Below are 15,580 nucleotides of genomic sequence, written 5' to 3'. Positions count from 1 at the left end.
CATACACATAACCAACAATGAAAAACAAATAACTAAGAATGTTTATTAAACAGAACTCAACGGAGTACATTAGGGTTTCTTGTCAATCCTGCTGATTTTTGTGTTTGTGAAATGAGTTCGTGACACAGAACATTTTACCAGTGCTGGCTTTGTCTTTCCTTTGCAGTTTGCTGAAGTCAAAGGCAAGTTCTGGAATTTTGGGGCTAGTTTGTCTCCTGATGCTCAGGACTGGGCCTATAACATATCTAAAGGAGCAACAATCCTGTCTGTCCTATTGGGTAGGGAGGGATGCCTCAGTGTCAGGATAATATAAGAATGGAACTGTTGCTGGAGTTATATAGCTCAGTGGGAGGGTACCTGCTTGGCATGTTCAAGGCCCTGGGCTTGACCCCCTACCTAGACCTTCAAGCAAAATCAAACCAGCGATAATGAAAACTTTCCCCATCATGGGAAGCCTTTAAAGGGTTTACCTCATTCAGTCTTTATAACAACTCCGTAGGGTTGTTATATTCATTTATAAATGAATGAGACAAGTCATTAGTTGAGTAAATTAATACTTTACATAAAGGATACTGTGATTAAATGGTGGGACCGTGGACTTGAACCCGGGAAGTCTAATTCTTAAACATAGACTCCTGTTTTTATTTTGCTTTATGTGCATGAGTATTTTGCCTGCATGTCTGTGAACTGTGTGCATGTCCGGTGCCTACAGAGGTCAGACAAGAACACTGGATCCCCTGGAACTAGAGTTACAGATGGTTGTGAGCTGCCATTGCTGGGAATTGAACTACGTCCTCGGTCCTCTGGAGGAAGAGCCAGTGCTCTTAATCCCTGAACCATCTCTCCAGCCCCAACATGAGATCTCTTTGTTGTTGCTGTCGTTGTTTGTTTTGAGTGACAAAAACTGTTTAGCTCTGGCCAGTCTCCATTTGTGACTCTCTTCAGGCTGACTGGGGCTAGGATGACTGCATGAGGAGGGAGTGGGGACAATGACTTCAATGAAGAGCTAACTTGCTCCTCTCCAACCAATGCATTTTTTTTTCTCCATGGATTTTCTCTTTTATTACGACCTTATAATCCGAGTCTTAATCCAAGACTCGGATTATAATCCACATGGCATTTTGTTAAATATTCAGCTTGATGGAGAATGTGTTGTGTATATGCAGAAATTCACACTTTTATTTGTATGCAACTTTAGACCCATTTAATCCTTAATCTGGTTTTCCCCAAATATTCACAAAACTTTGAACAACTATAACACAAAACTTAATGTGGCCAATTAAATTTTCCAAATACAGACACATTATCTTAACATGGTCTTTAATCTTTTTACATGTATTTATTTAAATGTAAAATGGGGGGAGGGGCACACAGGTGCCTGGTCATGAACATGCCGAGATGTGCATGTGGGGGTCAGAAGTCCTGTAGGGGTGGTTCTATCCTTCCACCGTGTGGGTCAGAGGATTGAACAAGTCGTCCAACTTAGAAGCAAGCACTTTACCTGCTGATCTATTTCTCTGGCCCTTAGACTTTCCTTTTTATCTATTTTATTTTATGTACGTGGATGTTTTGCCTGAAACATATGTCCACACCCCTAGTGTGTGCAGTACTGGTAGAGGGTCGGATCCCTTGGGACTGGAGGCATAGACAGTTGTGATCTGCGGTGTGGGTACTGGGAAAGCAGTCAATGTTTTTAACCACTGAGAGTCATCTCCAGCCCTCTGGACGTTTCCTCAAGCGCTGTGAAGTCACTGCCGTGTTCCTAAAGCAACATCGTTCTTCGGAGGATCATCTTCAGCCCTCTGAACGGTTCCTCAAGCGCTGCGAAGTCACGGCAGTGTTCCTAAAGCAACATCGTTTTCCCATTTCTGTCCCTAGACTCAGGCTAGATTGTCTCCTTTCTCATGGCTGTGGGAGAGTGACCCATCTGCTGCTGTGTCTGTCACAGAGACTCGGGTACATGAGTGGTAGAGACATTCTCAATTCCAGTACATGGCCACCCCATTTGCACCCTTGTCAGAGCAGTAGTCTCAGTCACTGGTACCTTCTCAGTTCGGATGGAATTTAATCCACCCCTCATTTCCATCTCACTACCAGAAATTATCTCTGTGCCTACAAGTGTGAACCCAATGTTGTATTTTTAGCACCTTTCAGAAAAGAACAGAACTCAGCCCTTTATCTAGAACCAATCACATCCGTCAGTAGCTCCAAACATCTCCAGCTCAGAAACTCCAATAAAAAGAGATAAGATCTCTAATGCAGTGATATATCCAGGCAGGCATAAAGATGTTAAAAGAGACCGAGAGCAGGATTTCCTCACCCGGACACTGTCGCTGTTTGGGGTAGAATAACGCCTTGCGGTGGGTGCATCCCAGAATCCCTAGCAGCATTCCTGGCCCACACTGTGAGATGCCATCAGTACCTCACTCTTGCCTCAAATGCCACATCCACAATATCTCCAGATATTGTCGAATTGGAAGGACAAAATCTTCTAGATTGAAAACCATTGGTAGTCACGCAGTAGCAAAAGCACACGCTGGGAGCGGTGAGTAAGGCTCAAGGAGAACGGCCCCGCTTTCCATAGCACCCGAGATGATGATAGACAGGTGGGCTAGAGGAGCCTGCTTAACATGCAACAGCTGGAGACTGGTAGAGAGCCCGGAAGACAGCAAGGGCGGAAAAGCATGAGGCCTCTGAGATGTCCAAATGTGCTGTTTTCCGGGATGAATGGGGATTGGTGACTGTCAGTGAGTGAGTCTAGGAACTTTATGTAAGTGGAGTGTGGTGGCACACTCCTGTAACGTCAGCACACAGCAGATTGCCATGAGTTTGAGGCCACCCTGGGCCACATAACTAGTACCAGAGCTGCATAACATGACGGTGACTTGAATTAGGACATGTATCACAAACGCTCAAGTATTTGAATGCTTGGTCCCCAGTTAGTGGAACCATTTGGGGGAGGTTATGGACCCTCAGGAGGTGGAGCCTTGCTGGAGGAAGCGCGTCACTAGAACAGACTTTGAGCGTCTGTAGCCTCACCATTTCCAGTTCACTTTCTGCTTTGTGGCTGAAGACATCTTCTCCTAGCTTCCAGCTTTGACTGCCAGCTCCCACATCTCTGACGTTATGGGCTCCCGGTCTGGAACTGTAAGCCAAGATAAACTATTTTTTCCCCCTAAGTTGCTTTTGGTCATGGTATTTTATCACAGCAACAAAGTAACTAATGCACTGATCTTATCTCAACAAAGAAGGGTACAAAACAATTTTTACAGATTTTTGTTTTGTTTTGCTGATATGGGAGGTTGGCCTCACACCCACTGTGTAACCTGAGGATGCCCTTGGACGTAGGATCCTCTCATCTCTGGCTTCCTAGTGTTGGGGTACAGGCATGCATCACCACACCTGCTTTAGGTGGTGCTAGGGGTCAAACCCAGGGCTCTGTGAATGCTAGGCAAACGTCCTACCAACTGAGCTGCACCCAGCCCTTTAAATATTTATGTTAAGTGCTCCTGGGAAGGCATGTGAAGACAACTGTGTTTTAGGTGTCAGTGATTTGTATAAACATTCTGCTATATTAAGATGTATAAACTGGAGAACACAGTATATAGTTGAGGTCTATTCTTACTTCATCCCAGAAAACAGTGCCGTGAGTGACAACCCTGGGAATCTGGTATGTTGTCTGCTAACCTTTACGTTATGCTGTTCTCACTAGTCTCTCTTGTATTCCCAAGGCCTTTTTAAGGAATGGAAGATGACTCGAAGGAGGTGGTGGTGCTTATTTCCTGAGGCATGAAGACGCTCAGGCCTTACTGTATGGTTACAATGTTTTAAGACATCCTATCCTTATAGGTAACTTTGTGCACATCCTTGCCTGTCTTCTAAGTTGATTTCAATGTCATTTTCAAGTTCATATCTCCAGAGGAAACATTTTTGCCATCTGAGACATCTATAAAAAGAACATTTAGACAATTTCATTTTCTGAGATAGGCAGTGGTATTTTACTTCCAGCACTAAGGGAAAATAATTGACAATATTTTTGCAGTGAGAACACTCCATAATTTGTTTCACTATATGAGAAATATAATTCAATTTCCCAAGAAGTACCGCTTGGCACTTGGTTGCTTTGGTTTTTAGAGCTACAGCCCTGGGAAATGTATTCTGCATAACAAAGATCTAAACTCTCCCATGGTCCTCACTTCTTATAGGATTTGATTGTTTTTTATCTTCCCTTTCCAGGCTACTGTCTCTACTTACTCTGCCTTCCCCTTCCCCTGGTCCTCTTCCTCTTCCTCTTCCTCCCCCTCCTCTTTGGCACCCTATTCTTCCTTTTCCTAGCCCCATTTTTCTCCACCCCATTTCTCCTTCCTCTTGGTTATTTTTCTTCCCCTCTATTACCGTGTGGTGGTTTTCTCCAAATGTTTAAGCCCCCAGTAATTTTACTAAATTTCTTCCTTGTGGAGAGAATTGCTGCAATTAAAAAAAAAAAATTACCAGCTACAAAATTTGTACTCTTTTCGTCATTTCTCTTTATGGACCTATATGGAAAGAGTTAATCTCATGCACAACTAAGCTTCCCATGGTGAGACTGCTGATAGCTCTCCTCATATAGTAACAGAGCTGTGGTGAGGGATCTAATCCTTGGGATGCTTAGTACTTGGAGAGAGGATCTAAGAAGATTAGGTTTTAATTTTGCATATGGTGAAATTAAAACTTTCTTAGCTGTAGTTCTGAGCTGTGAACTGTTCATAGTCATATAATTAGCATCACCACAATTGAAATGCAGAACAGTCTTACGGCCCGGGATGATCTATCATGATACCATCTTGTCACCACTCCCTGCATAACCCCAGTGCGGGCGCCACGGAGCTAAACGATGCCTGTGCCAGTGAGTCTGCCTTTCCCACCATGTGATGTAGTGGAATTGTACAGTGGCAGCCTGTGGAGTACATGGCTCTTTCCATCCACTAGAATGTATTTTGAGACTTGTTCTTGTATCGATGGCTGTTTTCTTCTTTAAATTGTTGACTCACGTTCCTTTTATAAATGCTCCAGAATTTGTCATTTGCCAGTGAAAGAATATTTGGGTACTTTCCACATTTGGCAATTATATATTAGGCTGCTGTAAATATCTGTGCAGAGGTTTTTGTATGAGTAGCATTTTTATTTCTTTTGGATAAATAACCAACAATGAGATTGCTGAGTCATCCATCGGAAAGGCCATGCTGCTTTGCTAAGTGGCTGTGCCAGGCTGTCTTCCTATCAGTGATGGATGGGAGCTCTCTGTGTTTTGCCTGATCTTGAGAATTTAGTATTGTCAACAGCTTTTAATTTCTTAGTGGAGCTTTTATTAATTACTTAATGAATTAATAAGCTGTTCTGGTAGGTATTTAGTGGTGGCTCACTGCAATTTTTAAATAACCTCAGAATAAATTACGATGAGATCCAGCCATTCCTGTGGTAATTCTCTTTTGTATTTATTTGTATTTTGCAAAAATGTGCATCAAAATTTCTTCCTATTTTTAATTTTTTTTTGTTTTTGGTTTATCTCTTGGTTTTTAGAGGTAGATAATCATATAACTGAGGCTGGTCTTGAATTCTGCCTCTGTTTCCAGCTCTGAAGTGCTGGAATTTTAGGTGAGCACCATCATCATACTGTTGTCCTTGATGATTCGGGTTTTGAAGGCACTGTACCTTTCTCAGGCCACTGTGCTTATCTCAGGGACCTAAAAAACCAAACAGCTTTTGAAACTCAACCACAGACAGTGGTTTTAAGTTCGTTTTCTCACACCAGAGATAACAAAGGTGTGGACACTAATGGGCACATTATTTACTTTTTGTTTTTTAGATTATTCTATGTGTGTGAGTGTGCTTGTATGTATGTATGTACACCATGTGCATGCTTGGTGCCCATGGAGACCAGAAGAGGGCATGGGATCTCCTGAAAATGGAGTTATGGACGAGTATGAGCCACCATGTGAGGGCTTGGGACTTAACAAGGGTCCTCTGCAAAAACAGCAAGCGCTCTTAAGCACTGAGCCATATCTCCAGTCCGAGAAGCAAACTTGACCTAGAGAAATTGAGGGGAAGCAAAAGAAACACCCAACAGTGTGTGTGTGTGTGTGTGTGTGTGTGTGTGTGTGTGTGTGTGTGTGTGTGTATGTGTGTAGTTCTTCAGGAGAGAAAAAACAATTCCACTTCTTAGTCTGATCATTGTAACAGGACTCAGCAGAACGTGGACAAAGAGATAATTTTATCAGTCGGCCAATTAAAGAGCTCCACACTGTGAATGCATCCCTGGCCCAGTTGGGGAGAGGATCATGTTGTGTTTATGTGCTGCACAGTGTGTACTGGATAGTGCTGTGTCCACTTGACTCCAGCTAGGCTCAGGCGTCTGTGAAGAGGGAACGCCGATTAAGAAAATCTCTCTATCAGATTGGGCTGTGGGCAAGTCTGTAGGGCATTAATGATTGATGTGGGAGGGCCCAGTCCACTGTGGGCGGAGCCACCCCTGGGTGGGTGGGCCTGGGGTGTTAGGAAAGCATGCTGAGCAAGCCATGGAGAGCAAGCCAGTTAGCAATGATCCTCCACAGCCTCTGCTCCTGTTCCTGCTTTCAGGTTCCTGATGTGAGTTTCTTCCATGACCTGACTTTCCTCAAGTGATGTGACTCAGAGTATGTTAGCAGAAATCCACTCTGACCTCCTCAAGTGATGTGACTCAGAGTATGTTAGCAGAAATCCACTCTGACCTCCTCAAGTGATGTGACTCAGAGTATGTTAGCAGAAATCCACTCTGACCTCCTCAAGCTGATGTGACTCAGAGTATGTTAGCAGAAATCCACTCTGACCTCCTCAAGTTGAAGGTTCAAGAAGAAAACTGAACAGGGTGACCCGGGAGGCTCCCTGCTTGTCCCTGACTCCTGCTGTCGGCTGTTGGGTGTGACTGTTGATGTCACTCACTGGCCGGTGCAGTCACCTCCAGCCTCGCAGATGTCTCTGGAGCTGATAACTTACTATGCTCTTTGTTTGTCTATCTTGGCTACCAGCTGTTCCTGACCGACTCTTTATCTACAGGATGGTGTGGGACCTCTGTCCTGAAATAGGTGGGGGCTTTCATAGAAGCTTTACTTAATCATTTGCAATTAACTGCATCAGAAGCCAGAAGGGCCAGCAGTGCCCTGCTTATGTTCCTCAGGTCTTCCGGCTACAGCATGCCTCCTGTCACTGGCCTGGCACTCCCGATTTGGCTACCTTAACCCTGGTCTTCCCTTTAACCCCATCATCCATATCCCACTTCCAACTTAGAGAACTAACTAACCCCTGTCTCAGTTATGTGATTTGCATATATTTTATTAGCATATGTTAATTATACATAATAACCAGATTGTTTGTTGTGGATTTTCATGTATATATAATACATTTTTTTCATACTTATCCCTCTCTCATTCCATCCCCATTGACCCCTTTCTCTTCCCACCTTTCCCAATCACACATCTATATTTATCTGTTTGTTTACTTATTTGTTTTGACGTGTATGGGTACTTTGCCTGAGAAGGCCAGAAAAGGGTGTTGGATACTCTGAAACAGGAGCTAAAGACAGTTGTGAGGTGGCCACTGGGTGCTGAGCATTGAACCTGGATGTTCTGGAAGAGCAGCCAGTGCTCTAACCTCTGAACCATTCTCCAGCCTCTGATATTCTTTTTAAAAGTTTTTTTTTTTCTTTTTTAGTTTTTTGAGACAAGCTTTCTCTGTGTAGCTCTGGCTATCCTGGAACTCACTCTGTAGACCAGGCTAGCCTTGAATTCAGAGATCCACCTTCCTCTACCTCCCAACTGCTTGGGATAAAACATATGCATGACCACGGCTGACTCAAACCTAGGATTCTTTATCCAGTGAAGTGAACCTTAATTAGCAAAGGATAAAGTCTGCATCCAGAAGAACCAGAAGTAATTTATTATCAGCAATATGACTCTGAGAAAAGAGGAGTCCTCCCAAGAGAAGGAAATAATGCCAAGTAGAAACTAGGATGGCATGATAAAATAGTTTCTAGTTCTTGATTCTGAAATTCATCTAAAAGTTAACCATTTAAAGTTATAGTAATCCTAACAACATATAGGAAGATTCTGACATACAGATAAATGAGTTAAATACTAGCAAGATGACAGGATCAGGGAGCAGCACCTGAAGCCCCTCCCCACACCATAAGATCCTCACTGTACACATGGAGAAACACACGGTGTTATTTGAAGGTAAACAGACTAGTTAAGATTCTGTATTTCAATCTTGTGTTTTCATGTCACATAAATGACATTCTAATGGAGAGGATAGAATAGAGTATACTGTAATATTTATTGAAGTCACCAACTGTAATATTTATTGAAACCACCAATGAAGAGGGACAGAAAAAAGCCATTTATTGGAACAATAAGAAGAAGACTGAAAAAACAGAGCCATCTGCATGGTGGCTTCACGTGGCTGTGTTAGGTCTGGACACTTGAGCAGGCTGTGGTGGCACACACTTGTAACCCCAGCACTTATCTTGGTGGTGGCTTCACATGGCTGTGTTAGGTCTGGACACTTGAGCAGGCTGTGGTGGTGGGTGCATACTTGTAATCCCAGCACTTAGAAGACTGAGCTGAGATGACCGCAAGATCAAGACTGTTCTGCCTATGTAGTGAGACCTGTCTCAAAGAATTCTTCATTAGGGGTCTGGTGAGATGGTTCAGAGTGCTAGCTGCTCTTCAGGGGACCTGTGTTTGATTCCTAGCACTTATATGGTGGTTCACAATTGTCTGCATTCTGTTTGAGATTATTTGACAGTCTCTCCTGGCTTTTGTGGCACCAGGCACTAACATGATGCACAGATACACCTACAGCCAAAACATCCATCCCCATAAAATGTAAATCGATAAAAAAAAAACTGAACAATTTATATTGTCGTGTTTGGGGCTAAAACACTAATATATACATAGAAAACTACAGCAGGGGGCAGGGCAATGCCTCAGTTAGTAAAGCGCTTCAGTCTAAACGGTGGGATCTGAGTCCACTTCTGAACACCAATGTAACAACTAGGTACAGTGGCATGTGCCTATACTCCTACCTCTGCGGAGGTAAACACAGGAGGAACCTGAGCTCGCTGGCCAGTCATCGAAACAAACTGGTGATCTATAGGTTCGGTGAGAGATCTGTCTCAAAAAACAAAGGTGGAGAGAAATTGAGAAAGACACCTCTGGCCTCTACACTTATGTACACATCCACACACACGTGTCTGTACATACATGCACATGAACATGTACATACACACACAAAACCTGATGGTTCCAAACAGATGCTTGGCTAGTGAAATTTTTATTCTGTATAATATGCTATACTTGAAAATATCAGCACTGGATTAAAGACCTCACATTAGTTACTTTTTCTCATTTCTCTGACCAAATGCCCAGTGAGAAGCATTGTAGGGAAGGGAAGGGGTGGCTCATGGTTTGAGGACACAGTCTGTCATGGTGGGAGAAGTATGAGGAAGCTGGCCACGCTGCGTCTGCAGTCAGGAGACAGAGCGAGATGAGTGCCTGTACTTAGCGATTTCCTCCCTTTTATTTAGTCCAGGACTCCAGCCCATAGAATAGGGCCACCCACCTCCCACACCAGTCATCCCAATCTAGAAACTCCCTCCCAGACATTCTCAGATCTTTGTCTCTTAGGTGATTGTAGATCTTGTCAGGTTGACGACCAATACTGAGCACCCGTTTGTCTCTGTGATTCTAGACCGCGTTAAGCTGACGTCAGATCAACCACCACAGCCCTGGAGTCTTCCTTTAGTTCGTTGGCAGAAACTGAGGCAGTGCAGCCTTGTGACATGAAATTCATGTCAGTGTTTCTCAGAGCTCAAGTCTACTCAGCAGGTCTGAACTAAAGGCATACTCCTCTGAAAGGTAAGATTGCTAATCTACCATAACCAATTTGTGCCTTGGAGAATAGATGTATCTTTTTAATTTGTGTCTTTATGGGCATGATAGAACCAATATGAAGAAGATACCCACCAGCAGTCCCCTGCCATGGTTTAAACCATGATTTCCCCACAATGTATCCATGTGGCCTAACCCTCTCTTACACATGGACACTGTTAGATTCTGTAATCTGTGTGCCAAGGTCCATCCACAGCCCTCGGCTTGTCTTCTTTCAGTTCTGGGACAGCCAGCATCCCCAGTTGGCACACAGCTGTCCCTTTCCAGCCTTCAGTCAAATCTGCAGCAGTCCCTTCAACTGTCTTGTGGCTGAACAGGTTTTTCCTATCACAGGGCCCGGCCTAGGGAATCATCCCCACCCACCAACCCCCACGGTCAAGACTCAGGCACCTCTGTGACCCAGGGAGGCCAGTGCTGGTCACCAGGCCCAATAAATGCTGCTGTGTATTTGTGGTTTGGGTAAAACTCAAGAATTGTGTTTGGGGCAGCTACAAAACCTGAGCTGAGTTTGATTAAGCTGTAAAAATTTCCATAATTATGCTTTTTTTTATACTCCAGGAACAAAATATCAGTGGTTTATCAATGGTCATTGAGACAATTTGGTTACCTGACAAGAACATCTAAAGGAAGCTCGTGTGTGTGTGTGTGTGTGTGTGTGTGTATGTGTGTGTGTGTGTGTGTGTGTGTGTATGTGTGTGTGTGTGTGTGTGTGTGTGTATGAGTGTGTGTGTGTGTGTGTGTGTGTGTGTCTTTTTACATGGTATCTACAGTCAGAAACAACCCTCCACTACATTCTACTAAGAGTCCCTCAAAAGTGTTACCTTTTGGCATCAGGTAACATCACAGCCAGTCTTCTAGAAGCATTGGCGTAGGAAGGACCATGCTAAAGACTTCAGCCCCAGGCTTTAGTGTCTAGAAACAAAGCCCCCAAAGTCACCTGTGTGCTAGGCCAACCCAGACTCTCTGTTTGGGGGTACCACCATCTGCGAGACCTTCAGAGTCAGTCCCTGTGTTGGGGTACCATCTATGCCAGTTACTTTTCTTGTTGATGTAACAGAATACCAGACAAACAGCTGACAGAAGAGAGTGTTTTCTTTGGTTCACAGTTCCAGAGTGCAGTCCGTCATGGTGGGGAGGGCACAGTGGCAGAAGCTTGAGATGGTGGGTCACACTGCTTCCACAGCCCGGAAGCAGAGGGATGAGGCTAGTGCTCAGCTCGCTTTCTTCTTTTCGTTCAGTCCAGGAGGCCACGGAGGGTGCTGCACACGTTCAGGGTGGGTCTTCCCTCTTGGATAGACCTCTCCAGAAATATGTTCACAGCCATGCCCATGGGTCTCCTGCTTGATTCCAAATCTCATCAAGGTGATGAGGAAAACCAGTGTCACACCAGATTTGTAGCTAAGTGAACTGCATGTTAGCTACATGGGTCTGCCCTCCTTAGGGTCAGTCAGTACTGTTCTCAAATCTGTGTGGGCTTCCTTCTCTGAGAGGGAGGCTCCTGTGTTCATCAATACCACAATCAACTTGCATTTTATAGTAGTTATTTTATTTTTAATTGTGTGTGCATGTGGTATGTGCACTAATGTAGCTGTCTGCAGAGGTCAGAGGTGTCTAATTCTCCTGGAGCTGCAGTTATAAGAGGTTGTGAGCTACCTGACATGGGTGCTGGGACTTGAACTTGGATCCTCTGCAAGAGCAGTACTCACTCTTAACCACTGAGCCATCTCTCCAGCCCCTCAACTTTCATTTGACTGTGATTGAATCGAAAATTTAATTCATCACATTGTTGGAATATACTGTAGAATTCAACAACCTCATAGAGAAAGTGATGCCAATGTCTATCCATCCTTCCCATGCAAAAGGACACTTTTCCTGAATGTCTTCTAAGATTGGGACAGAAAAGAAGAAGTTGACCTAACCACGGCTGTGTCAGCAGCCACTCTCTTGGTCTGTTGGGTTTCCCTTATGACTGCCATGATGGGGCCTTCACAGATTGATTTGGGCCACAATGAACAAGCCAGTTTATAGGAACTACTCACTAATTTTGCCCCACAGGACAAAGAGTATGGCTGTGAAGCAAGCTGTTGAGAATTAGCACACACCTACTGTATTTCTGGTTTTAATTACAATTTTTATTATCTTTAAATACATTTTATTATCTATATTTGAGACTTATAACACGATGTTATGGGATACACATAGAAGGTAAATGGGTCATATAATGAAGCAAAGCAACATACCATCATGTTTAGCTGCCCTCTTTGGTGATGAGCCGTTAAAATCAACTTATTTCGCAATAATCTCTAATACAATTCTATTCATTATAGTCCTGGTGCTGTATTAGTTCTGTGGACTTAGTCATGCTTTGACCGAAAATTTCCCTGTGTTTCTCTCTTCCTCATCTCTTGTCCCAGGTCACCACGGCTTTTTCTCTGATTGTTTTTCTAAAGATTCTTCACCTAAGGGCTGGGGAGATGCCCTAAAGGATAAAATGCTTGCTCTGCAAGCCTAATGACCTCAATTCGGATCCTCACAGTGCACAAAATGGGGGTGATGATGGCACACACGTGTGATCCCAGGGTTCCCATGGCACTATGGGAGGTGGAGACAGGGGGATCCCAGAAGTTCAAGTGTCTGCTAGTCTGCTCGTACTCAGTGGTGGACAAGAGGCTATCTCCAATGAGGTGGCAAGTGAGGTCTGACTCCTGAAGTTGTCAGACCTGAAAGGTTTGGTTTTGATCTGGTATTTACCCTGCAGCAGCTTCGTTCTTAGTATCTAATAAACCCTGTCACCCCAGACTGTACCACGTTCAGTTAGTGTACAGCCATGGATTCCCGTTGGATATCAGGCCTGTCATCGTCTACCTGCTTAACAAGTGAATGAACTAGCACCGGCTAACACTCCCCTTCACCCCCACCCCCATTCCGTCGTCCATCAGCAGCTGGAGCTAGCCTGTATGGTGGCCATTTCCCCACATCAGATCCTAACTAGGCACAGCCTGGCCATGCGCTGGCTGTCATGTTTCTTTTACTTTCCCCATTAAATATGTGCTTTAATCCCACGGGACCAGACTCCTCCCTGAGCTTTAGTGATTAAATATCAAAGGGAACCTATACTCTCTTGATAACGGCAATGCTACTCATAGCAGTTGAGAAATGGAAACCTCCCAAGTGTTCATCAACTGATGGGTGCAGAAAATGTGGTACATAAAACAACGGAGTCCTACTCAGCCATTGAAGGAGTGAAACCCTGTCATGTTTGGCAATGTGAATGAAAGTGGAGGTCATTACGTTAAACCAAACAAGCCAGGGTGGGTGTGGTGGCTCCCTATGGTAGTAGCAAAGCTGGGGGGGTGGAGACATGCAGACCCCTTGGGGTCCCTGGGCAGCCTTCCAAGCCTGTTGTCAAGTTCTAGGCCTGTGACAGCCACTGTACCCCCCAAACACAGTGAGTGTCGCCTGAGGAGTTACAGTGGTGGTTGCCCTTGGCTCTCTACACACACGTGTGAACACATGCACATAAACCTGCACGTACAATAAAACAGAGCAAACGACTCAAGGACTGGGGCACTGGTAAAATGGTGGCCTGCTTTGCTGCAGGTTGTCATTTATGTGCTCGTAATAAAATGGTTCGTCTTCATTGTCAAGTTCGTTGCATCAAGGAATGCCTAGGGCATCGGTGAAGCATGCTTTGTGCGTCTGTGATGACATTTCCAGGCTATTAGATCACAAGGGCTCTAACTTAATTAGTGGCTTAATTTTTTTTTTTTCATGAATTCGTAATAGCATTATTGGGAGGAAGTGAAAGCCAGGAAGTGGGACGTATTTAAAGGAAGTAGGTCTTTGTGAGACGCCACCATGATGTTCCACCTTACCTGGGAACAACAGAGCCAGCCCCTGGAGACCAAACCCCCTCTGTCCACAAGCTAGCATCAGTCCTTCCTCTTCTAAGTGGCTTGAGTTGGGTGTTCTGTCACCTGGTAACCAACATACAGATTCATGAAACAAGTGTTATTTTAGGGGTGAGAGGCACAGCTCAGGACTCAGATGAATAGATGAGCACATATAGCTAATGAGTAACAGGTGGGATTAGGGCTAGGCTAGCCTGACACTGAGCTAGGGCTCAGTCTCAGGGACATTTACAGAGTTTAAAATGGCTCTTAGCCATTGAGCAAGCCTGCATGTGCTCTTTATGCACTCAGATGTAGACAACAACGGAATTCTAAACCCCTTGCTGAAAGCCATTTAAATAAAGTTCCCGGATGTCAGGTAAGATATTTAACTTAAAACACTAAGACGCAGGAGTTTATACTTTTTTGCCTTAAAATGGTGCTGAGTTAGCAATGACCCAAGTAACTTTGAGGCCGGACATTTTGTAGAACCAAGAAACAGTTGTTTCTTGCACTGGCCTGGGACTAGGCTTGAACTGGCAGTTGGGCAAGCATGAAGAATAAAACTATCATGCCTGCTCTCCCCTAATCACGTAAACACAGCTTGGGGAGTTCAAATGCAGGCCAAACTGCCTTACTACCCAGTGGCCGAGGAAGAGTTCTGTGTGGAAAATGCTTACAACAGAAAAACTCACCCGAGAGCCTAATCATTTACCAGAATCAGAAAATTCTAGATGTATCCAGAGCGGGTCAAAGGAAATGGGAACAGGAATCACAAATACTTATTGAGCATGCATACTACAAATTCTGCTTTATTTTTATTTCATTTTGTTGTCATTATTATTTGTATGTGTGTCTGAATATGTGAGTGTGAGCCTGCCTTTGCATGAATGAGGAGGTCAGAGGACACATTTCAGCCATCAACTCTCTCCGTCTGTGATGGGTTCTAGGGACAGAACTCCAGTCTTTGGGCTTGGATGCAAATACTTTCACCCATTGAACCATCTTGCTGGCTTAAAAGCTGGTGTTTTAGGTGGTCTGGGACCACCACGTCGTTGAGGGAAAATCTAATGGCCACTTGACTTTAGATGAGTCAGTAGATTTGTATGGAGGGAACAAAAACACGTGGTCACTACAGGCTGCCAGACATGACACACTGAAGACTCGGAGAAGTAAAGGAAACTCCATTGAAGTCATTGTTAATGCTGCTGAGAACCAGGGGGTAAAATCAGAGAAAACCGGACCACGGGTAGGAAGAGAGGGAGCAAGGAGTGAGATGACAGCGGCACAGTGGGCTCACATGCAATGCAGCACTGAATGCGATGCAGTACTGAATGCGATGCAGTCTGGGGGCCTCACGCCACCTCGATGGCCCTTTGCTTGTTGCTATTTCATTTACTCTTCAGCTATGTGGAGAGCTGGAGGAAGAGAAATTGGGATCATTTGGGCTTTGTTTAAATTATAGGGGGGGAAAGTGGTAGATGATGTGTCTATAGCCCTTGAAAGGTGGGAAACAGGTCCCCATCCTGTCTTCCTTCCTAGAATGGAGTAGGTTTGGGGTGGGAGGGATCTTCATTTTATTTTAAGATTTATTTTATTTTTAAATTATGTGTCTGTAACTATGTGGAGGTATGTGTATGTATACAGGTGCCCCAGAGTGTGAAAAATCTCCCAGAACTGGATTTAAAGCTGTAAGCTGCCTGCACTGAGTATTGGGAACTGACACAG

The 15,580-nt window shown here is 44.3% G+C and overlaps 1 protein-coding gene across 4 annotated transcripts in view; it reads left to right on the top strand.

Moving 5' to 3' along the window:
* Positions 1 to 13,612, top strand: part of C2cd5 (C2 calcium dependent domain containing 5) — a 146,144-nt gene extending 132,532 nt beyond the window's left edge. The window contains exons 31-33 of one of the 4 annotated variants that reach the window (XR_008214172.1): positions 167 to 3,849; positions 9,763 to 9,929; positions 12,377 to 13,612. Coding sequence is in view for 2 of the 4 variants with exons in the window: in XM_052719071.1 (XP_052575031.1) it covers positions 167 to 308 (142 nt within the window). In the remaining 2 variants the exon portion in view is untranslated. Of the gene's footprint in view, positions 1 to 166; positions 5,232 to 9,762; positions 9,930 to 12,376 lie in introns of those variants that run through there. The other 3 variants (XR_008214173.1, XM_052719071.1, XM_052719075.1) reach the window with 3 other exon arrangements.
* Positions 13,613 to 15,580: the final 1,968 nt, after the last annotated feature.

The sequence above is a fragment of the Peromyscus californicus genome, unplaced genomic scaffold, assembly GCF_007827085.1.
Source record: "Peromyscus californicus insignis strain IS unplaced genomic scaffold, ASM782708v3 Scaffold_6__1_contigs__length_162567912, whole genome shotgun sequence".
Taxonomy (NCBI): Eukaryota; Metazoa; Chordata; class Mammalia; order Rodentia; family Cricetidae; genus Peromyscus; species Peromyscus californicus.
Note: the sequence above shows the minus strand (reverse complement) of the source record. Positions and strands in the feature narration are given on the sequence as shown.